This window comes from Papilio xuthus, unplaced genomic scaffold (assembly GCF_000836235.2).
Source record: "Papilio xuthus unplaced genomic scaffold, Pxut_1.1 DF827777.1, whole genome shotgun sequence".
Taxonomy (NCBI): Eukaryota; Metazoa; Arthropoda; class Insecta; order Lepidoptera; family Papilionidae; genus Papilio; species Papilio xuthus.
Genome location: NW_013530872.1, coordinates 2,438,399 through 2,463,098, shown reverse-complemented (window position 1 = coordinate 2,463,098; position 24,700 = coordinate 2,438,399). Strand labels below are relative to the sequence as shown.

At 35.2% G+C, this 24,700-nt stretch overlaps 1 protein-coding gene across 1 annotated transcript; it reads left to right on the top strand.

Annotated features, from left to right (window-relative positions):
- The first annotated feature begins 432 nt into the window (after nucleotides 1-432).
- Adamts-1 (A disintegrin and metalloproteinase with thrombospondin motifs 1) lies at nucleotides 433-24,646 on the top strand. Its single transcript, XM_013309611.1, has 17 exons — nucleotides 433-1,191; nucleotides 1,271-1,377; nucleotides 1,450-1,618; nucleotides 2,356-2,521; nucleotides 7,508-7,648; nucleotides 8,222-8,341; nucleotides 11,134-11,266; nucleotides 14,718-14,890; nucleotides 15,634-15,779; nucleotides 16,180-16,298; nucleotides 17,199-17,307; nucleotides 19,368-19,738; nucleotides 20,751-20,845; nucleotides 21,522-21,644; nucleotides 22,832-22,936; nucleotides 23,097-23,229; nucleotides 23,619-24,646. Exons 1-17 carry the CDS (start codon nucleotides 483-485, stop codon nucleotides 23,904-23,906), a joined length of 3,207 nt encoding a protein of 1,068 aa, XP_013165065.1. The 5' UTR covers nucleotides 433-482; the 3' UTR covers nucleotides 23,907-24,646.
- Nucleotides 24,647-24,700: the final 54 nt, after the last annotated feature.

The window sequence follows — 24,700 nt, the reverse complement described above, 5'->3', positions numbered from 1 at the left end:
CCATTCCGCCGGTCGCTCATTATTTTTTTTTCATAGCTCGTAATGAAACAAGAGCAGTATCTGCCGTCGTCTGCCGATATTAATACCATTGTAGATTTTATACGATGTCGCGTTTCTGTCACATTTTTACGGCCGCACATTCCGACTGCTCGAGTTCATTTCGATAAAAAAATGCCCCGACAAAGGCCACCGCCATTCTTCAGAGAATGCGAAACTTCGCCGTTCCATCGCTATACTTATAGGAGAAGTTAAAGTCATTAACTTTTTTGAATTGTGATTCTAAAACCAAAGATAATTGCGACAAAGAGTAGCACGTTATTTTACATCCAGACGCCGTACACGTATATTTATTAAGGCAGACACGTTAGACTTGTAATACAAATAAATACGTACCTAATTACGCATGTGTAACACGCGCGGCGATTATAAAACAAAACAGGCGCTCGCCCTTTGTTTACTAAGTGACGCATGAGGCGTGGGGCATGAGGCTCGATGCAATCTACGGAGCGCGGAGTCGTTTACCTTCCATGCGACGAGACGGTCGCCATGTGCGTAGATGCGTGAGCGCAGCGGCAACGGCGTGCGGCAACGGGCTCGCGCACGCGCAGGGGCAGAGAGGCGGAGCCGGCGGCAGCGCGCGGACGATGGCGCGCTGGCTGTGGGCGCTGACGCTGCTGACGGGCGCGCAGGCCTGGCGCCCGCCGAGCCGGCCGCTGCTGCTCTCGCCCACAGCGCCCGCGCGCGCTACGCGCCACGCGCACTCCATACACCATATGCACCTATTCGGCTGGCACCTCGAACTGCAGGAGAACCGCGCTATCCGCTCTCCTTACTACACCGAGTGCCAATTCTACACGGGGCGCGTGCTGTACGAGGACACGTCCTCGGTGACGGTGACGGAGTGTGGCGGGCAGCTGTATGGGCTGCTGCAGGTAGGCGGCGAGGAGTTCGTGCTACAGCCGACGCGGCCGCAGGGCAAGCAGTCGCACGTGCTGCGACGGCGCGACGTTGTGCTGTCAGATCCACCAGCCGCCTACAACCTTACCGGTGACACGGTCGCCGATCTCGAGCTTCAATTCGACGACGATCCACCCTCGCCGCCCTCACCGCACGTCCACGTGCGTAACAGTGACCACTCTGATGCCGTCCAAGACTTTCACGGTTTGCGCGCGGTGACCCGGCCGGTGTCAGGTGTGTGTGCCAGTGTGATATACGATTTAATGGTACCCCACAATTGTGAATGGAAATGCATTGTATTATTTTATTCCAGGCGTAAAGGGCCTGTGGCTGGAAATGGCTATCGTTGCCGACCATACGATGTTGAAGTTTCACGGTCAAGAGCGAGTGAAGCATTACATTTTAGCTCTAATGAACATTGTAAGTATGGTTGGAGCGTGATGTTTGCGAAGTGCTGCGGCCGATAACTCATATTTATGTAATACTTTAAAGGTCAGTGCCATCTTCAATGACCCGTCGCTCAATTCGAACATAACTCTCGTCATCAACAATTTGTTTATGTACGAAGAAAAAGATCCGATTATAAAATATGGAAACGTGAGAAAGTCATTAGAAGGTGCAAATAAATGGAACTACAGACATCTTATGAAGTTACCCGCAGGTTAGTTATTTATTTATAAATGCTTAACATTTAATTTAAAGTCAGATAATGTTCAATAAAAATTCAAAGACAAGCCTCAACATAGGCTAAGTAAAATACACAAATAGGCAATAGATTATTCGAAGTTCCTTTTCGAAAAAATTTACATGCAAATATTTGACATTTTTATAGTTTCTAGATATTTTTACAGTTTGATAATTTCCGTATATTTTGTTATATTTGTATTCATTTTCTCTATGAAAAAAGTGTGATTAAGGATTTGTTATACAATGACCAAGTAATGTGCTGGATAAATAACGAATAAATTAAGGTCACACTTAATTCTTTGTATCAAAATACTTTGCATTTCACAACTTATTTGGAGATTGTGAAACATCGACGACTGGGATTTATTTGGCGAATTTTGGCGTATTCAGGACTTACATGGACATCGTGAATTAGGCTCTTAGAAAAAAAAAATGAAGTAAAAAAAGTTTTATTTTTGCCTTTTTCGAGTTTATAAAAACACAACATGTGCATAAATAGACTGAGTTCACACTGTCGACACATTAGTAATATTAAGTATGTATCCTATTAATTTGAAATACAAAGAATGAAGCCGGAGAACTCTTAAAAATTTACTGGAAGACGTGAGCCAACCATTTTGCAATTAAATTATTTTTTATGAAATGAACTGTAGGATTTCGACTCGGAGATTATTATTTTGCAGTAGATTTTTATTGTTTTTTTGTAAATAGATAGTACGGGTTGGGACGCGACTGTATGGCTGACGCGGGCGCCGTTGGGTGGGCCCTCGGGCTTCGCCTCCGTCGGCGGAATCTGCACCCGCACGCGATCCGCCGCCATCGACAGGGACGAGGGGCTCACAAGTGCTTTTGTAATAGCACACGAACTTGGACACCTGTGAGTTATTCATAAAATATTTAATTTTCTTGGCTCTAAGAAAATTTACCCCATCCTGTGCTTTTTAAAGCCCATAAAATCTATTAGAAAAAAAAACGTCTTTGCATTCATAGGTACATAGTTTAGTGGACATGTTCTTCATTTTTCACGTGATTTTGAGCCCTGACTTACGAAGTTTAGGCTCAACTTCTCCGAATCAGAAACTCAAAATGTTGACAATTAAGTAAAACATTTTCAAACGACAAAATTTTTATAGTCGAAAGTTAAAACTTATCAATTAATTTCATTCATTATAAAGCTATTAAAGACACTCATATCATTAATCAACTTATTAAAACAATAATGGGCACAACATAAATCTCAATATAATAAATTATATTGTCATAGCAATCATGTATATTGTGCAAGGCATAAAATTATTTAATTGCATTAATAAATAATAAAGAGCTATTGACTTATGATACTAGAGGTTCGAACAACTTGGCGTACTATTGACGATTTTTTTTAAGAACGTGATTTTTTCAAATTGTGAAATTTCTTTAACGTGACACATATTCAAAAACAAAAAAATAAATGAAATCAGATTTTCGGATGTCAACGAATTTAGCGAAGTTCACGAGAAAAAATCTTTTACGATTATTAAATAAATCAGAAAGACATTAAAACGGTACTTTTCGCCTCGAAAGAACTGAAATTACACGGCTTTGCTTTCAAGTCGATGACTTTTTAATATGAATTTTCTCACAAATCGGTCTGTATGTAATTATGTCATTACGCAATCAATAATGCAGGCAACAAACATTAGGTGACTTGACGATTTTGATCTTACATGCATAACATACACGCAAACTCTTTCGTACGTGTTATTCAATTGTACAGAGTTATATAAACTTGGTAATGACTGTGAGGTTGAAACCGTCATGTCACCTAACGTGTGTGGCTTGCATGCAAGAGGGAAGAAATTACTGGGAGATTGATGGCTGGTGATCAGAGGAAGCAAAAAATATACGTTCCGAATAACGGCTAGTGTTATTTCTGTGACGATTGATTCAAAGCTGAACGATGTGGACACGCGAGGTTATTTCGTAATGCAGATGCGTTTCTCCGACGCAAGTTTACTATCAGCCACGGTTTTATTGACTTGGATCGAAAGCAATTTATCGGTTCACTGGAAGATTTCTCGACGTTTACTTTTGATATTGCAAAGACTGAGCGTTATTTTACTATAGGTATATTTTCCAACAAACTCCGCTCTATTTTCACTAAGAATTTCTAATGAATGCAAATCAAACGTAATGTAAAAACATCTCATTATTTTGATTTAAAATGTCCTTAGTTGAAATAAATAATTTAAGAAATCATAAAAGTCATGAAAGAAAGACGGATAATTTCTTTTCTCATTTAGTTGAGCGCTAATAATATTTCAAGTTTACCCCGCGGCGTGACCTTTTGACGAGGATGCTGTGACTCTGAGTAAATATGTTCTCACTGCGGTCATCTGTCATCGGCTTAAACAAGGGTCCCCGGGGACAAAAACGTATTACACCCCAGCTTCCCGCGCACCTCCCCTCGCTCCCGACTCGGTAGTAATTACGAGCTTTGTGTTATTTTTAGTTCCACTATATTAAGCCGTGGATTGTCATCTACATGTTTTTCTTCATTTTAAACATCAAATAATTACGACTCAAGTTGCAAATAAACTTTCACTGGATGCCTTTAATTAAAGTATCATCATGTGATCTATTTTAAATTTTAAGCTTTATTTTAAGTTTCGTCTTTTAAATAAATGATAGAATTTTGCTTAAACTACTATAGTTCAAACTCGGTCATGTTTACTCAAGGACAACATATAGTAGCAACGACCAAGGATAATAAAACTTCAAATGAATTACGATGTTTGTAAAGCTTATCTCAACAGCCTAAATGTAAACTAAAACCAATAATAAACTACTGATAAAATGCCCTCTAGACTCGTACAAACAAATTCTTTGATCACATCTATCGCTGTGACGTAAATATAAATTGGGTCATGTACTCTAATGAATTATGAAGTTGAAAATTAATTAACACTTCCTCAATTTTATACGACCCATTAGAATACATCAAAGGAATTAATTTTAGAACCTGTTTTCGAAATAAACGCGAAGTTAATTAATTCAAATCTGAGTAAAGCTAAGAACGAAGTTAGTAACCTAATTCCTTTCTACAACTGTACCCTAAATATGGAAAAGTATTTCACGATCTTCCAAATATGAATCCAATAACGAAGATGACAGCAAAACATATGCTGTATGTTTCTCGATATGACTGCTTAGTGGACGAAAATAAGGCAGCATAGGCATAGAAGTTTCCCGACGTTTCATGACGCAGAAGTAAAAAAAAGCTGAGTAAATTTTTAGCTATGGTCGTAATAACTTCTGAGTATAACATTATACTACAAGTCAAGAATACTCAGCTTAACATTTAAATTTTGATTTAAATAATAGAACGCAAAAGATTATATCGATTTTAATTCTAATCTTACTACGAATCGCAAATGATTGTGATTTTTTATGTCGAGTTAAAAGCTCTTTATAACATGGCTTTTATATGAATCTGTAAAGTCTTGAAATATTTCCGACCTTGGATGTCTTCCAAATCGTAAGGATTTATCTTAAATGGCGAATATAATAATAGAATAAGTACATCTTAGGTTTGTTGATCACCAGTAGACAAGAATTTGTAATGAAATTGTTGAGGGCTTTGTCCGATAATGCTCTGACACAGATTATGGTTTGTGATAAAGATTAAGAAGATAAGCTTTAGATAAACCAAAGAGGGATCTGTTTCAGTTGCGCTGGCAAAGTTTATGAAGACATTTCTTTAGGATTGAGAAAAAAAAGTATAAATTGATTTATGCGCATCCTAAAATTATATTTTTTAATTCCTTTAACTTTTTAATTTAAGAGGTATCGTTGTAAGAAATTTTAAATTCTCATTCATTCACTCTTTCAGTCTTACCCAAATCAAATCGCGGACACCAATGACGTTTTATAATTTGCTGAACTAAAATGGTATCTATACCTGTCAGTTTTTACTGGCCAAAAACTCTTACAGAAACATATTCCTATTTCTGCTTTTTTTAAATAGAATGAGAGGGATGTCGATATGTTTTTGTTCGTCTGTTTCAGCAACCGGAGCCCTCTGTAATGTAAATTTAAATGCAGTATCAAAGACATTCCATTCGTGACAACCAAGAATTTATATTGGATTGTTTTATCCGATTAAGAATCAAATTCTGCATTTATTTCGTATATTTTTGTTTGTTTATTTTATTTTATTTTAAAATATGTTTGCCAAATTCTATATTAAACTTCATTGATCAGTTTAACGAGTGTATGTGGTTAGTTTATCGGTTAAGGAAAACAAAGTATGACGACCTCACGGTTATAAACGTCTAATGAGTAATGTACAATTTTATGGAATCATGTAGATTATTTTTTCAGTCTCATATATATGTTACATTTATGTTTGCCTTAAAATAATATTTTTTAATCAATAAAATAAAGAAAATAATTTGTTTAAATTATAGTGATTTTTAAAACTCAACAATACTGTTTTGTAATAGATGTATAGATGAAAAAGGTTTAGGTAGTCGTAGGTGGAAAAGGTATTGATAACTAAGGTTTTCATCATCATCAGCTCACTATACGTCCCCACCGAGGGGCTCGGATCCTACCCTAAATTAAGGGTGATTAGGCCATAGTCAACCACGCTGGCCGAGTGCGGGTTGGTTGACTTCACACATATCTTTGAATTTCTTCTCAGATATGTGCAGGTTGCATCACGATGTTTTCCTTCGCCGTAAGAACGTCGGATAAATGTACATATGTAAATAGGAAATCGATAAACACATTGGTACATGGCGGGATTCGAACCCAGGACCTGCAGATTGCAAGTCTAGTGCTTGACCCTTGAGCCACCGACGCTCTTGACTAAGGTTTTGTATTTTGAAATTACTTAATTATTCTAGTACCTTCTAATCCTTATAGAGTTAATGAAAATACAAATCGGATTCGACAAACAGATTTGAATTTGCGAGAACTTTGTTTCGGGAACGTCCCTCACTTTAAGCTGGATGGATTTATTTTAAACTTAATTAAGGCTATTCCCTCGTTTAGTGACGATTCAAATTTCATTTGAACAGATTCCTAAATCTTACTAAGGGAAATTTGATCTTCGTTTAGGTTAGATTTTAGCTGAATACCATTTATTTGTTTAATTGAATGATTTAAATATTATAAAGGATAAATTTTATAAATTGGTTTTGTCTAACGAATATCGCTTTTTTTGTTTGGAATTAAAAAAAAATTGATTGATTTTAAAGCTTAAAAGTAACCAAAATATTTTTTGTCCGATATGTAAGAATGTTACTATATTTTTTTTTAAACAGATTGTTTAGTAAAAAAAGGTTTTATATGAGAGGGTTGTGGAACTTATTACTAAGTTTTCGGTTGTTATGTATCCGATAATTTTCAAAGCGACCGCACCGCACGGACTTTGCGCTCGTCATATTTAGTATGAAAGATAATGGTGTCATGCGTCATGGAGTCAAGATATCACATAGCGAGAATTAATATCTTTAATACCCATGAGAAATTTTGGACGAGAATAGGTGATGCTAAATAAAAATGTATCTTAAATTAGTGACGAAAAGGTCGAATTTAGTAAAATCAAAATTAGTAAAGTAAAAGATAATTGATCTTTTAATTTAAGTTGGAAGTCTTTACGAAGCTTGAAATCAACCTTGTAGTATTAAAGGCTTAATAAAGACAAGACTATGTTTTTAATTATTTTGTTATGATGTTTGAATGTGACTATACCTGAGGGCTAATTACTTCTATGTCAATCACGATTATGCTTGTGGAAATAGCACGAACCGCTTAAATATAGCATAGTGGAACTGCGGGTTAAATGCTATTATCAGTATATATCTTTGGTTCTTAGCTTGGGTCTAACCCACGATGGTGAAGGGCAATGCCAGTCGGATTCAGAGAGGGGTTCGGTGATGGCTCCCACAGTCCTCGCCACGATGCATCACTTTTCATGGTCCTCGTGCTCCAAGGAACAGTTCCACGAGAAGTCAAAGTAAGCATTACATTACACTAGACATGATAGCCATTGGGCATCTAATGTAAGGGAAAATATATCCTATGTTAGAACATTAAGGTATTGTTTACTACAAGTTACAATGGAATTACGGTTATGACCAAGAAGTCGAATAGATAATGAACTTGCTTTGTCCATCTTATATAATGACAATCCCGAACGAATTGGCTCGTCTCGCCTGGTGAAGTACCACGACCACACAGAAGACAGGCGTCAAGTGGAAGCTATTCCGCGTTTCGTCTGATGAGTGTGCGTCCCGGAGGCCTAATTTAGTTATCTTTCCCTTCCCACCCTTTTCCTTATAAGGAAAGGATGGGAACTAAAAGTGGACTTTCTGGATGAGACGATGCATGGAAAGGGAAAATATCTTCTTTCTGTGCATCCTCACCTCCGTCGATTAAAGGTAGGCAACGCATATGCAATTGCGTATGTCTATGGGCAACGGTCACTTCGCTATTTCAGCGATTTCAGGTGGCCGCTCGTTCGTTTGCCACCTTGTGATATAACTTACTTCATATATGTTTAGTTGAACGACATTATTGTTTGGTCCAGGAAGTGGTGGTGCTTACACGAGCGAAGTCAGGACGAAGGTGTGGAACTCGGAGGTGCCAAAGAACTTGCCAACTTTCACTTTACAATGGACGAGCAGTGCCGGACTGAATTCGGTGAAGGGTAAGTAGCCAGGACATCAACCTGACCACACTACCCAGGTTTCCCTGGGGTAAAAAATTAAACATAACACGAAGAATTTTCGTTATAAGCCCAACTTACCAACCATCAAAATGCTAGAAGATATTTTAAAATGGATTAAGTAGTTAGCGCGTTAAACAGAAACAAACAGATTTTCTTTTTCGTAACATAAAATATCTCAAATAGTTCTTTATTCAAGGAATAGTAACATTGTGTTTATTTTGATTTGAACAGCCAAATATTTAGTGACGAAATAAATAAAACATTAGACATTGTACATAATTCTAGGATGCGATTTCTAAAATTAGTGCTTCATGCATTTCTCCTGCACAGCGGGCAATGCTTATCATAAATATTGATACGTTGTTTCCTGCTGATGTTATGAAATTAGGTTATTTCCAATTATTTATCATTTTAGCTAGAATTTAGTTGCATTTCGTCAGTCAAAAATAATGATTTATTTACTGACTGAATACATAGCTTCACATTATATACTTCGATGGCTATTTTTTATCCATAAGCAGATCGAAAGGTCAATGTTACATTACTTCTATCTTTATGTAAGCATTTTTAGATATTCAAGGTCATATAAGGTCACGTCCCAATGAATTTAATTAATTTATAACCCGCAGTTAAATAAATAATTTAATAAAGTACGATTTTTTTAGTACTAACATAAAATTCAACAATATTAAGAAACCAGAATAAGGGTAAACACGCTAGTAATTGGCTCGCTACAACATGTCGACTTGTCCGTCTCAATAAGAGTTGCCAAATACAGGGCCTGTTGCGAGGCGACAGCTGGAGCAGAGATTTCTCCGATAATCCATTTACGTATAATGAAATTCGCGGGCACTCGTCAGCCGAGCGAATAGTTACTTTTATTATTACTAGAGGAAAATTGACTTTTTCTTATAAATCCTCACAATAGATATTACCTATAAAAATGTAGAAAAAATATACTTAATCAGATATGAGTAAATCTTTATTTAAAAGAATATTGCTAATTGTAACTTTTTTTTACTACTGTAGCCTGTATTTAATTTTGGTCTAGCTATGATATTGTCAGTTAGGTAGATGAGACATTTAAGGTCCACATTAGAAGCTGACCATCTAGATTATTGCAGTATTTTTATTGCCGTACCATTACTGGGTGCTCAAAAACAAGAGTTCCCCGATGAACAAAAATCTGAATAATCTTTTAAAGAATATAACTTATGTCCATGCAAATATCGCAAGTTATTGCTAATTGAGTAATAAGTATATTTTAAGCCAGACGATACTATAGCCTATTCCTTACTAATATTATAAATGTGAAAGTAACTCTGTCTGTCCTTCTTTCACGCAAAAACTACTCAACCGATTTAAATGAAATTTGGTACACAGATAGTATAAGGCCTTTTTAACACGAAAGAAGGGTTGAAAAGGTGAATGAAAATGCTACCCAAAGACAGTATTTCACGCGGACAAAGTCAAAGACATTGGTAGTATATAATAAAAATGTGATTTATCTATTCGTGTGACATCAACAAGGAAATAATAAAGAACTTGAGTGGCATAGTTAAGTTTTCAACGAAGCGTAGAACATGACTCACACGTTATTTGTTAAATCGAGCGAAGCGAACACATTTGTTGAAACTAATATTAATAAAAACTGACAAATAGCAAGTTATTCTCATATAATACCATAGTAAATGGCCGATCTTTATTATAAGTGTCTATTTACACTGGGTGCTTAGCTGCGTAACACTGCATAATTTAGCTAACATGCTTATAGCAGTCGTGGTCGCGCCAGTAATAAAACAAGAATTTCTATGTAAATTGCGATTGAACGCGGCAGATCGCGCGCATCTTCTTATAAGTGGAAATAGGTATTAACTAGCAAATAGTGACTTCATTAAATAGATTTCTTACAAGCCAAATTACAAGGATATTTTAGTGGTATAACCATGAGACTATATTAAATTTGTTGTTTAAACTACTCGAAATATTCATAGACAATTTATAGTTATTAATATATTCCATCCGAATCTTTACGGCACATTTAAAATTACAAAATGCTAAAATAATAAAAAAGTATGCTTAAAGGGGAACATAAGTATAAAGAAGAGTTTCAAAAGATAACGAAATGTGTTTTAACTGACGATTAAAGACGAAAAGAATACTAAAATATAAAACATAGAAGTACGATGTATCATTAGTACAAATTCATAAGTCCTTATTTGTTTCTAGCTCTAAATTGTACAGAAAAGACCTATGAGACCTTGGCCGACTGAGCTCAGCATGTCATATGTGTATATAAAAGGAACACCATTAAACACCTATGTACGGAAGTTGAGTCAATTGTTTGTAGCGTATGAGTCACAGGAATTCGGGCTGCGCCCAATTCGAAACTATAATTTGAGGCTAATTATCTTGAACAAAGGACCTTAGATTGTTATCTGCGGTATGGGATGGCTCAGTTGAAATAATTGAACATAATTGCTTTTACGTTTGCTTAATACTATTGTCTTCTACATAAAGAATATAATTACTCGTGAATTTCGTAATATGCCTTCTTCTTTAAATAAAAATATATCACGCATGAAAAGTAAACCCAAAAGACGCTTAAACATTAATCTCATGGATATCAAGCATCATGCCAGATTCAAAACCGAAGATTTGCTATTGACAATCAATGAAACAATAACGAAATTAGCGCATGTGGGAACAAATCGAAGACTCTCATTGCGACATTTGACAAGATGAAATTTGACAGTTCTGTTTGTTGTCAGGTTCTCTGTGTGCAAGTCCATAAAGATGCGGTCGGTGTGTGCCAAACTATGGTGTGCACATCGCTCCGTACCGCATGTCTGCCGCTCCAAGCGCGCGCCCCCGCTAGAGGGCACTCGATGCGGCACTAATAGGGTAAGTGCAACAGTAATGGACCAGAATATGTAGAAACATGTTAATATAAATAATAATACACATTTTTTGGCTTTAAATTAAATATTTAATTTGTAATCATATACAAATGTTTTAATTTGTTTATAAAATATAATGTATATCATTTTAATTGATTCTTTCCAAATAGAGTTAGCGATAGGTAGGTGGCCAGTTGTAAAAATTACTGTTACATTATGTCAAAGAAACTCTTTTTATTTCTTCTACAAATATAAAATTATTCTGAATAACAGAATACTGTATCCATATCAATCTGATATATTGTACAAAAATGCAAAGTTAATGCTCCTGGACTGTTATATTATGTGTTCTCTTTTCACCGAGGTTAGTACGCGTTCGTACGTGCCGTTCATAAATCCAACCACTTAGTTCTGACGTATGAAATGGAGACATTTTTGCGCTCGGATTCAATATGGAGTCAGAGTACTTTGGCATTTAAAAATGTTGCACGAAAAAAATTTTAGTTATTATTTTAGACACAATTTCTTTTAACTTGCATACAGACATATTATTTGTCCTATTGCAATATGATATTAAATACCGATAATTTAATAAAAACTCCTTGGTATCTATAAATGGAGGTATTTTATTATTCTTTGAACCTTAGAGCTGTATTACAACCAGTACTGTAAACTGCTTTATTTGTACGTTTAAGGCATGGCCCAACATTTTCCCAGACAAGTTGAACGTATTATAGGTTGAGTTAATAAAAAACTAACTGATTATAAACGATATACTTAGAAGTAAGTTCATCAATACAAGTTGTATTCTTGGGACTGGTTTTTCTACTATGATTATCACACAGTACACTTAGTCCTGATATGGCTATCGGTTGGCAAATAACTTAAAGATATTTCGCCTTGGTTTGTTGACTACAAACATTTGCTTTATCATTTGATAAACCTTGAAGAGGCTGAGTGTACTTTGCTATCAACTGCTCAAAATATTTGTACGAAAACAAGTTGTTATAACTCTTATTCCATTAAAAAATTGAGATGACGAGCAATGGAAACACACAACACATTAAATCGCGATCTGAAATTAGCAAATATCGGGTATGTTTACATCAATTTGTTTTGATATTACATATTATTATCTTTTTAATTTAATAGTGCTCTTAAGTTATTTCAAAACAAAAATAACTATATCCTTTCTTAATTTATTAGGGTTATAACTAAAGAATTTTTAATAATACGTAAAATTTTAATGTCGTTTGATTCCCTTTGTTATTATTACAAATGGAATCTACAGACTCTTAGTCCGTACTCTTTCGCACACATTCCTTATACTAAATTACAATATTGAGTTAGATTTTTTTTTTAATTTTTAGTTATTTACAAAACACTATGGTCATGGACGCAAGGGCTTTACGGGACTTTAAAGATTCATAAGGCCCTCCACGATCTTGCGTCTCTATTCCGTAGGATCATTTGGGTGTTTGTTATACGTTAAAAAGATTATTTGATTAACAAACACGTGTTACTAAATGCAATATCATATTTGCAGTTTGAAAGACATACATTGCATGTTACAGACGCCTAAGTGTTTGAAAACAGATGTCTAAAAGCTCTGTTAGTCTTCATAAATATGGTTCAATGCAATCACATCGTAAAATTGCATCCGTTGATAACAAGTGTTATAAAACGCAACAGTGATGTAATATAATATTAAAATACTAGCTGTTGCCCGCGATTTCATCTGCACGACATAAAATAAAAATAATTGCAACCTATGTGTGCTTTCAGATTATGTTCTACATCTATGTTAAATTTCATAGAGATCGTTTGAGCCGGATTTTACCGACCTAACAAATCTTTCTAACCTAGAAATTAATATGTATTTTAATATTCATACGTAAAATACAATTTTGATGTCGATACTTTGATGAATATTATCTCAAAATTAAAAAAGTACACGTTACAAAGTATGTACCATAAAACAGAGATAGTAGCGTGCAATGTGGATTTAATTAATGCTTCACGATCCACGCTTGCATCACGACCCTAGAAAGCGCGTGTATACTAAGTGCTCAGTACTCAGTGCACTGCAAAAATGTATTCCAACGTAATAATGCAGATATGATGGTCAGTATGGATTCTACCAACGTACCATTTGTACACGCCGCGCGTTCGTGCGTCCGCATAAATTCATTGAAACCCTTTTTGAATGCATTTCGAGCTTGAAATAAGAATTGATTTGCTTAATACACGTGTGAGATATTCTGGGTACAGAAATATGATTCAATACTATGCACTGACCTCAATAAAAGGACTGGCTGTACGATGTATTATATTGTGGGAATTTGACTATCGTCACTTTGTCGCTGATGATCGTGATTGTAGCGGTGGTGTGGATTCATAATATAGATAGAATTTAATGTGACTTAACATCAACAGGTGCGTTTGAATCGGAACGCAGTAAAAGCAATAATTTCCAAGCAATCGCCTATCCATTTATAAAGATCAGTGGTCCTAGATTATTAGTACTTACAATATTTTAATTTTGAATTTGGAATAGAATTTTTATGCACAAAAACGTTTGTTTTTTTGGACTTGTCAAATGCTAGCTTAAATAAATTACCTATCGAGCACAATTCAGGTAGAATTGAAAGATATTTACTATTTGTAAAGAATATTGCAAATTGTATTGCCATTGTGTAAGTTGTTTATGGTTATTTTTTTTAAAGCACAGGAAGTCAGGGCTGGAATATGTGATACCAATAAGCCCTTTAGTATTACGTGCACATATACGCCGTCCATTGACCAACATCCCGTGCTAGAGGGCGCTGCACTTTGAAGGTGTAGGGTTACCAATTCACGGAGAAATGTAATATCGCTTTATACGCCTCGCAAAACAACGGACCTCCTTTTATGACCACCCAATGGATATAAATATTTCATAAATCCATTGATGGATTATGTTTTTATAGGATTGTGTGCATTGTAGAGAATAACATGAAGAGGAAAATAAAAAATAAAAACTGTTAGTATAAGGATAAAATTTTTAAATCTGCAATTTTTTTTCCATCTTAAATATTTTTACTTGAAAATAAGCCTATACAATATTTCTTCAAAGTACTGGTTTTCTCGTAACGATTTTCTGTAGTAAAATGTGGGTTAATAAATGAATATTTACACGATTCATTTTATTTACCTCTTAAAAATGTAAATCACAGTTATCTAAGAAAACAAACAAAAGCAACGCAACATTAACAGTGGTAGACGCTAGGAACAACAACATCTGTTCCACAGCTGGCTCGCCCAGTACAATACCACGACCATAGAAGACAAGCATTAAGTGGAAGTAGAAGGGAGCAAACGCAACGGGTCGTCTAATATAACTTAATAACCAGAGGATCTGCTTATTGGATGCAGTATGCTCTATTAAGATATTCATGTAGTTAATAATTCTACAGTGGTGCGTGGACCATGTATGCGAGCTGATGCCGGGTCATGGGGGCGAAGGCAAGGTGCACGAAGGAGAAGGTCCGGGTACTGCGGAATGGGGAGAGTGGGGGGCGTGGAGCGAGTGCGGCGCTGACTGCGGCTACGGCATACGGACACGCACACGACGTTGTCGGTACAAAGGGTAAGCAAGTAGTAAATAAAAATCAATGTTTGTATGTTTGTTCCCTATACGTTCCTAAAGTACTGGATTGTGATGTTACTTTCCTACATGTTCAGAAGACGCCAAAGATAGTTTGTGTCCAAAGAATACTAACAAAAGAATTTATACTCTATAATCAAAAGTTTTTCCTGTATTTGATATTGTAACGCAAGTATTTAATATGACATACTGAAACGTTTGCGTGATATGCTTTCAAACTTTTGTTACATGGAAATTTTGAAGAAACAATTTAAATCATCATACTTAAGATATATGACAAGCTTGCATAGCTTTAATTTAAATGTTTGTGAAACTATCTAATGTAAAATGAAATAATAGAGGTTTTTTGCAACTAAAGCAAGTAGAGCTCAGTAAAGCTCTTACTCGCTCCATCCATCAAATCGGCTTCAATCTGTAAACACGGGCGTACAACAAATAAGCGACATGACTGGATACGGATGGATTGGCTTGTCTTCACAAACGATTACCTCTAAATTACTTTTACAAGCCACTGTACATAGAGGAAAGATATTATATAACATTACATTTCATATGCATTTTCAAGAATGTTTCTTTTTTTATTTGATACAAAACGTATGTTATAACATATATTTTCCACTACCTGGACTAGCCATGATAAGCATTGTAATGTACTATTTCCACTGGTGATCTTCAAATCTTACATCAGCTTAGTGGAAGAGGGAAATAAGTAATTTAAATTACAGGGCTGGTTCTGAGAGTTCTTGCGAGGGCGCCGGCTCGCAAGTATCGGTGTGCTGGAAGGGATCTGCGTGTGCGGCCACGCGGGACATCCGCGCTGACATGTGCGTGCGCCAAGCCAGCCACCTCATACCCCATGTGCATGCAGATGGTAATGCATCAATGCACTTGACTGTACCAAGTTTTTTCACACCACTGTACCAACTATTTATGCTACACCGTACCAACTTGTTGCACCCGACTGTACCAACGAAGACTGACAGCTCACGAACATGATACTGTATTGAGTAACTCAACCGATGAAGGTTCGAAGAAAAAATTAATGAGCTCGTTCTAACATATGATGTACATTAAAGGTTTCAATTTAAAGGTCAGCGCTGATTGACGAAGTAATTTTGTATGCGTTCAAGTGTACTTTATGTTTGCTGTACAGCAATGAGATGAAAAATGGAGTTTAAACATTGAGATTTTATGTCCGACGCGATATTAAGTTCAAGGACTTTTCTCTACAAGCGATCACAAGTTTCTTATCTGTTTGTTTTAATGGACAGAGTCAAAAAACTGCGAAGCGTGGTGTGTGGACTACGCAGGAGGGGAGCCTTCTAAATTTGGACATCTTCCTGACGGTGCACCCTGCAGTTACCAGAGGCCGTTTGACCTTTGCTCGCAGGTAATAGAAATTTTAGTTTTTTAATAGATAATTTTAAAAGAATACCAAAATAAACGAGTAGCGAGAAGAGTTAACTAAAGCGTAAAATAATCAACATATTTTTGTAAATACTACCAAGTTTAAGTCTACTTATTATATTGAGGGATTAATTCTTATGAAATCTATTACTAGCGACGCAACAATTGAAGTCTGCAACTATCGCATTAGTTCTAGGAATTGTAAACATCAACATTCGATAGAATCAACTTACAGACATAATTATTTTACGAACACATAGATATGTTTGTTAATCATACAAACATTTATTACTATTTTTTGTAAGTATAGTATAAAGATTGATGAATTACTTACCAAGTTTTAGTTATTCTTGCTCTGATATGATCTGGAAAGAAAAAATACTCTTTAATACTTTATATAACTAAGCATAAAATTTAATGTAATTTTAATAACTAAGGTTTCCACCTTCATCACATTTTGACAGCTCCTAATTTCATGGTATTTAAGATACAGGAATTTCAGTCAGATAGAATTAAATTTGTATACCGAAACAGATTACAAAAAAAAAAACAAAAAAATTGGATTTAAAATTGCATACACCAACATTCAAAAAAACATTTATATGAAGCAATATAATATAACCTAATTTTTTTCACCCTTGATAAATTTTGAGTTTGATGACCTCAGTATAAAGTCAATAACACGCTTATTATTATTACATTCTGTATTATTACGTCTTTTAAATACACCATAACACCGAAATATAGCATAGACAAACCAAAAATATAAAAAAGTAAATAAGCAAAAGCATGTATCAATTTTCAATGTTAATATAGATTTTCCCACCAATCCGCTTACTCAGGAAGTTATTTATTGATATAAATATCTGTAACATATTAACAGGGAACATGTGTCAAAGGACAATGTAACGCTACGGATCCGGCGTGCAACTGGTGCCCAGATGGTTACTGTAACAACAACACACATGTTTATACACGAACACTTGGAAAAGGTAACGTTTAAAAACGTATCAATAACTAGCTGGCGATTTTACCCACGTAAAATTAAAAAGTAAAACTGAATTAATAGCCTATGTGTTCTTCCAGACTATGTTCTACGTCTATACCAAATTTCAACGTGATCCATGCAGCCGTTCTGGAGATATCTTCAAACGAACATCCATCCATAAAAAAATCGTATTTACAATATTAGTAAGAAGTAAGATAAGAAAATAGTTGAAATCTACAAATAAAGCTGGCCACATAATAAAATTCAAACTGAGAAAATGCCACAGAATTGTGAGCAACTTTTATTTTAAACATAAATCATGTTTTAACACGTTCGTTGCATTACGAGATCTATCAGATCTCTTGCAGGACTTTTGTATTGTGCGTTGAATATAATAGTGTTGTTTCACTCCTTGCGGGAGGATCTAACGTGTAAAGTTCTTTAGGTATGAGTAGGACAAATATACATATTTGCTTCCTACTTAAAGATGAATTCAAGGACATTAAAAAAGAAATTAGAGATGGATTAGGTCCCTAACGCACAGTACTGTAATTATTTTCATTCCTTGCGTTAGGAGATATGTCGGTACTCGTGGAATCGTACGCCTCGTCGACGCAAGAGAGGGAAGGTGGGCGGCGCGGGCGCTGCGTGACTCGTTTTAGTGTTGTCCTAGCATCGACGTGGGAGGTCGCGCGCACGTTTGCAAAATAACACTCGCGTATATACCTACGTGTTGATTATTATTTTTGTTATACAATGAGTGCTTTTAAAAGAAAAAAGTGTAAAAAATCTCTTTATTTTGGTGAGATTTCCAACAAAAAATCAACGCTGATCATGTTTTCCAACGTGGCGACAAAAAAAGACGTTGTGTGGGTTGTTACGAAAAATTACGACGCACATTAAACAGCACTGACGCTTCTAAAAAAACTAAACGAATTGTTACTATTTGCGCGCAATGCAAGCAATCAATGTGCTTACCATGTTTTAATGAAAAACACTTTGCATAATTAATAAAACTTTTTCAATCGATAACTGAGATATTATTTTATTCCCATCACTACTTACTACACATATTGAACTATCTTCCGTTGCGGTACGAGATACAATCGATATCATTTTTTTTTTTGGTTTTTGTAGTTTATTCAAATGTCATAACTGCGTGCGAACCTAGCAAAATATAAAGCAATAGGCTATCTTTCACCCACAAAAACTTCCAAATATATTTGATTGTTTTTTTAGAAGATATAAACTATTTTGAAAACTGTATCTTTAGGAGACCGATTAGGTCTCAAACGCACCAAATGGTAGGTTAGTTTGGAGATCTTTTAGGTCTCCAAAGCACCAGCTGAAAGTTTTTTGAAAGTGATGGCGCAGGGAACGTGTTAATTATTCATCCAATTTAGAAATTTTTGTAAGAAATCGTAAACTCAGTACTCTACCATACCTTTATCACAAACTAAATAATTGTTTATAGGTGTGGATGGATAGCTGACAAACAAACAATGATTTTTGTAGTATTAGGTTGGTGATGAGTAAGGTTTTTTCAGCACATAAAAAGTATTTAACGTCTTTTCTTTTACTTTGATGATCTCACATAGTCTGATAGATGTGGTAAACTCGAACATAGTCGAGACTAAATATTTGCGTATCTCACAAATGTTTATTTTATTATCGCTTGAGTGCGTTGTGTATCTTTCGCCTCCTTGACATTGCATAATAAATAGTACTCGTGAGTGTAGTATAAAGTTAAAAATACATATTATGAAACATACGAAGAAATGGACAGATATTTGTCGAAACCCGACTGTTATAATTACACTGTCACAGATGTCACTATTCGCGGGGTTATGTTCCGCAAATATTTATGCCACGATCCAGGAATCCACATATGTTGTATCCCCACAATTTGATGTGGGATTACGTTCAAAAATTTCGGAAAGAAATAATCATGAATCAATGTACTAGTCATAATTTTTATGGCCGCAATTGAATCGCGAATAAGGAGAGTTTAGTGTATTTGTTTACTAATTATTTTTAAATAGATGTTAAATCTTCTCGGTTCAGGTTGGACACGTTTGACGGTGATACCCCACGAAGCTCGCTTGCTGTCTGTCCACCTAACCACACCGGTAGCACTGAACATCGCGATCCGGGAACGTAAAAAAAACAGACCGATCTTGGAGCTGACGAAACATCATTCCAGACGATTTGAACTGGACAATAAAGAGGATAAGTACCTGAAGTACGATCCCAATGTACCACAGAACCTGCAGATAATAGAAGTGGATAGCAATGTGATAAATATAAAAGAGGGCGAGAGGTATGGATGGGAGGGGGAAGTTGTGGCTGCGGGGAGTCAGGTGCGGTGGAAGCAAACCGACACCGACATCTTTATAACATCAGACTCTCGACTACAGACCGATTTAATGATTATGGTGAGTGAAATTGGCATTTAGAATGCGAAGACCGATGATAAATCTGACTTTGTTATCTGTTTTATTTTAAATGGTAAATAAAGTACATAAATGTTATTTTAAAATCAATGTTGTACAGATTTCGTACGGATTTTCCTCACATTTATATAAAAAAAAAATCGCCACAGTAACAAGAGAATAGTAGTAAAATTATTTATTTTTAATATTACATAACACATCTTTCAATTAAAATTTCTGTATAGAGTATGAAGACCAAAATGAGAAATCTGGAAAAAGGTTTTTGTCTAAACTTGTATATTTGCTCTTAAAACGTCCGATACGTCTCCTTAAAAAGTACTTTCTTGGCTTTTGAAGTTTAAATCCTCTGAAAAATAATCGTCTTACTCCGACAAAGGGATCCAACTACTAAATGCTTAACGAAGCGAATCGTTTCATGACGAGGGTTACAGCGTAGACAGCTTTAATTATTCAACAATGTTTTTAACTGGGATCTCAAACTTTGCGAGAAATCACCGTAACGCCTTTAATGTAAAGTTTTAATCGTTTTGTTACAATGGTTGTAAAAGTTTTGCTTCTAATTTGTATTGAATTCAATTAATTTTATTGTAAAATAAAATGTTATCCATTTAGCAATACTTAAGAACGCTAGTCTTGTGATTTAGAACAACACACTATTGTTGGATTCTAAAAAACTAATAGATTTTATGATAACCATTAGTTTACACTGTTGAGAAACCCGTACAAAAACATTTTGTCGGTTGAATATGCTATCGCCCGACCCTCCTAAGTGTTCTTCCAGAATATATCCTATATGTATTCCAAATTTCATCGAGATCCGTTCAGCTGTTTTGAAGATACCTTCAAACAAACATCCATCTATCCATCCATCTAAACATCCGCATTTATAATATTAGTAAGGAGTAAGCTAATTGCTTTGTTAATTATAAAATGTGTAGTTTTACCCAGTCAATATTTAGTGAATTCCTCGTAAATATAATGTTTTCATTTCTAGGCTGTCCCCGAGAGGCCGGTGGAGGAGAAACTATCAGTTGAAGTTTCAGTTAACTACAGCACGCCCGCACCTAGAGCGCGACCAATGGAATACAGGTATGGACAACGCATTATTATATTCTGGTTGAAAAAGTAAACACTCTGTATATCACTGTCCTAGTTATAGCGAGTGAAGAAATACAAATATATTTGCTCTTTGCTATAAAATTCTGTATTACGCAAAATCTAATCAATAAAAATATTCTTTAATTACTTTTATTTTTGTTAATTGTTACTATTATCATGTTAAACTAAAACTCCTACACGTTTATATAGAAGCGTAGCATAATAAACTTTTTACTATGTTAATTTTGAAGAGGTCTAGTAATGCGGTACAACCCGCATGTCGTAAAACACACATATCTCAAGCAAATTGGCTTCCTGCCATACCAGAGCCCGCATTAAACTGAGACCATGTGGCAAACGTTAAGCTATACTCGGAAATACATTTTACATTTCATTGACAACATAAAACGGACTAGGACTTTGTAGTCCTAGATTACACATTCTTTTTTTTCAAGAGTTCAAACATAAGCAATAGACAGAGAGAGTGTACTGAGAGTGGTGTTACTAGACCATTTGAAGAGCATGAAAATAAAATGCTTTTTGCTTATAGCAGACAACAGATTTCTCGTATCTTTGTGGAGTTCCGCGTCTTATTTCCAATGCGACTGTTGTACAAATGTCGGCTTAGTGGAAATAGGCACCAAACGTATACTATTTTGTTATATAGATGGTCAGGAGAGCGGGGGCCATGCTCGGCGTCGTGCGGCGGTGGCATGCGCGTGGTGCGACAGAGGTGTCCACGCGAACAAAACTGCCCTCCAGCGCGTTACGAACGTTGTAACTCACATAGGTACCCTATAAATGCTTTATAAATTGATCGTTAATTATCATTTAATCTTCATTAAAGAAGCCCTGATACAAAAATTAGGAACCGATAGATGGAGTTAAGTCACGGCCGTAGAAGAGAAAAGTTAATCAGTTAAGTCTAAATTATCACTTATCTTATCTTCCGATATTGTGTAGTAACATTTAATTAAGAGTCTTTTTTTATTATTGTTATTACTACAAGTAAAACAATGATTTATTTTAATCAGTAACTTTGTGTACATTTAATAAGTTCATTTAAAAAATGTGCCGAAAAAAGAAGTTAGCATAATAAAACGTGGCAAACAATATTGTAACAAGTTATTAACGAAACAAGACTAGCTGATATTTGTCTGAAATAGAAGTCAGTAACTTACGTTAACATCGTAATTAATGGTCCAATAATGGACGCTATTCGCTGCGAAATCTATTTTGTTGGCAGACTACAACTAATTACTGTGATAATGGGCATTTGTTAGTGTTTACGACTGTTTGCTTAGTTGTGAATTGCGTATTAGGGGTACCAAGTGTTCAACTATAAACTGAGAAACATAAATACAATTAACGCAATTGGAATTTGAAAACTTAGACATTTTACGGTTTAAAGAAGGTCATTAAAAGGCGAAGAGAATTATTTCTCATAAAAGTTTTCTTGCTGAGCCTTTTTTTGCAAAAGATCAAAAGATAAAAAAAAGGTCATTGAACCTTTAAAATATTTAGAAATAAAGCTGTGTTAAAAATTGTAATTTATAATCACTTTTCCATAATACTACAAATCTTTTCATTAGTATCAAATAAAAAAGTGTCTTAAAATTTGATACAATAAGTGTAAATTTCAATTGCAAATAGCGGAATCCCAAATCTCGTCTCAGTTACGTCTTCAAAGAATTGCTTTTGCCACATAAACTTTGAACTGCTTATAATACAAAAAAAACACGTCTCCACTCGTAACATTAATTTACTGCAAAAATAAACGTCTGTATTTCACCGTAAATAGTTTGAATTGTATGAAATGAGATGAAAGCCAAGAATGCATACAATTCTGTATACTAGACTTCACAATCTAGAAGTTTTACAAGTGTTTATTAATTGTTTTTTTAAGACAAGAGGCCAAACGAGTGGCGGTAACACCAAGGTATAATAAACTAACTTTAGTACTTTTACTATTTCTAGTTGTGAATTTATGTGGGCACCGGGCGACTGGGAGGAATGCAGCGCGACCTGCGGCGCCGAGGGCGTGCAAGAGAGACAATTATTTTGTGTACCTGCTAACATTAGGTACTTTATTATTAAATACTTTTAATAAAGTTTTTCCAAATTATTCTTTCCGAAAAAAAACGTATAAATTGTTCTATAGGAACTAATCTACTAAAATATAGTAGTAATATTAAAAAATAATAAAATAAAAAAAATACAACTGTTTTGCTATTTTTTGCAGTGTATTAACAAAAAAAGAGCTGATACGGCGTAGCGTTTCACCAGCGCTGTGTCCGCCTAGCAAGCCGGACAAACAGCAGTCATGTAACCGTCTACCCTGTCCGGCGTACTGGCAGGAGATGCCCTGGACTCCGGTATATACCTTAGTCTTCTAACCATACTATAAGTGTTTTAGAACTCCAATCAGTTTTGGGTACAAAAGAATTTTAAGAATTACTGCTTTGTTTATGTACGGTTTCTAAATCTTAATAATAAAAATCTACACCAAAGGTTGTCAATATCATCATCTCTTTGTCCTTCGCATGCGTGCCGATCCCATGTTGAGTTGGATCATAATCATTGTAGTTGGGGTCGACACGCCAAGTTTTATTTCCAATCGATCTATTTCAGTCTATACAGACTAAGTCATCATGTTACCTTTCACGCAATCCATACAAAGTTACATACTGGCAGTCGATATTAAGACATAAATCACTCGAGACTTGAGTTAAAGTATAAATCATCATAATATACGACATTTCAGTGTTCCGCTACATGTGGGCGAGGTGTCTCCCATCAGCCACTGGTGTGTCCGGCGCCAGATGAGGCGTTGTGCGGGCCGAAACCGCGCGAGCATCGGCGCCGCTGTAGGGTGCGGCACTGCCCACCCTCAGAGCGGCCGCATACGCACTGCCCTGCCACTGACGGCACGCAGTACTGCGAGCTATTCGCACGAGACCAGCTAAAAAGGAATTGTGTTGTACCGCCCTTTAGAAAGTACTGTTGTAACGCTTGTCGTGCTATCGAACCTAATTCAGATAAAGCCCATTAGTGTTCTTAGTAACCAAGACACAAGGTCTTTGTAATAAAAACCTCGCTCTAGTGCGAATTCCATGCATGACGTTTCCGGCTTTAACCCAAAGTAAAGCTATTCGGTTATCTTGCAACTAAGACGCAGATTGTAAAAAATCTACAGAATTCCGATTGTTAAAGTACACTTGGAATTAACAGGCAGATTTTAGGTAAAGTAAAATTATGACAAAGATTTCTTATCATCCATAAATAATATTATAATAAGAATCATTTAGATTTTAGATGATAGTTGAGCCTAAATAAATAGTTTTAGAAGCTATCACAATGTTATTTACAATGTTTATTATTTTGGCACATAAAACAATCTAGGTACAAATCTGTATTTTGTCCTCGCACACAATTTAATTGTATAACGCAAAACTAATTATCAATCAAAATATGTAATGTAGCAATATTACATAAATTAACAAATTTTATGTTAATAAAAATATGTATATTTACTTTTAGAAGATGAAAAAATGTAAAAAAAAATTGTATTTCAAATTAATTTGATATTTGCGAGAACCATATAATTTAAGTAGACTGTACGATGTTTGTATTTCGTATGTAAACGCTTACAATATTTTATATTTATTTTGGTAAGACGTAAAACCTTCAGGAATGAGTATTTAATTTAAAAACGATGTAACCAGTATTTCATTATTATTATTATATAAATATTTATATAAGTAATTTTAAGTTTTTTTATAATGTTTTTTTAATAAGTAACGGAACGAAGTGCCATATTGTAATGTACACGACTTCCAAATAAAA

What these genes read in the sequence shown, in the direction of transcription:
- Adamts-1 (XM_013309611.1), top strand. Translation starts at nt 483, where the DNA reads ATGAGGCTCGATGCAATCTACGGAGCGCGGAGTCGTTTACCTTCCATG. An exon ending in ACCCCATGTGCATGCAGATG is followed by an intron (nt 15,780 to 16,179) that starts GTAATGCATCAA and finishes TTTAATGGACAG; the next exon opens with AGTCAAAAAACTGCGAAGCG. An exon ending in GAACGTTGTAACTCACATAG is followed by an intron (nt 21,645 to 22,831) that starts GTACCCTATAAA and finishes TACTATTTCTAG; the next exon opens with TTGTGAATTTATGTGGGCAC.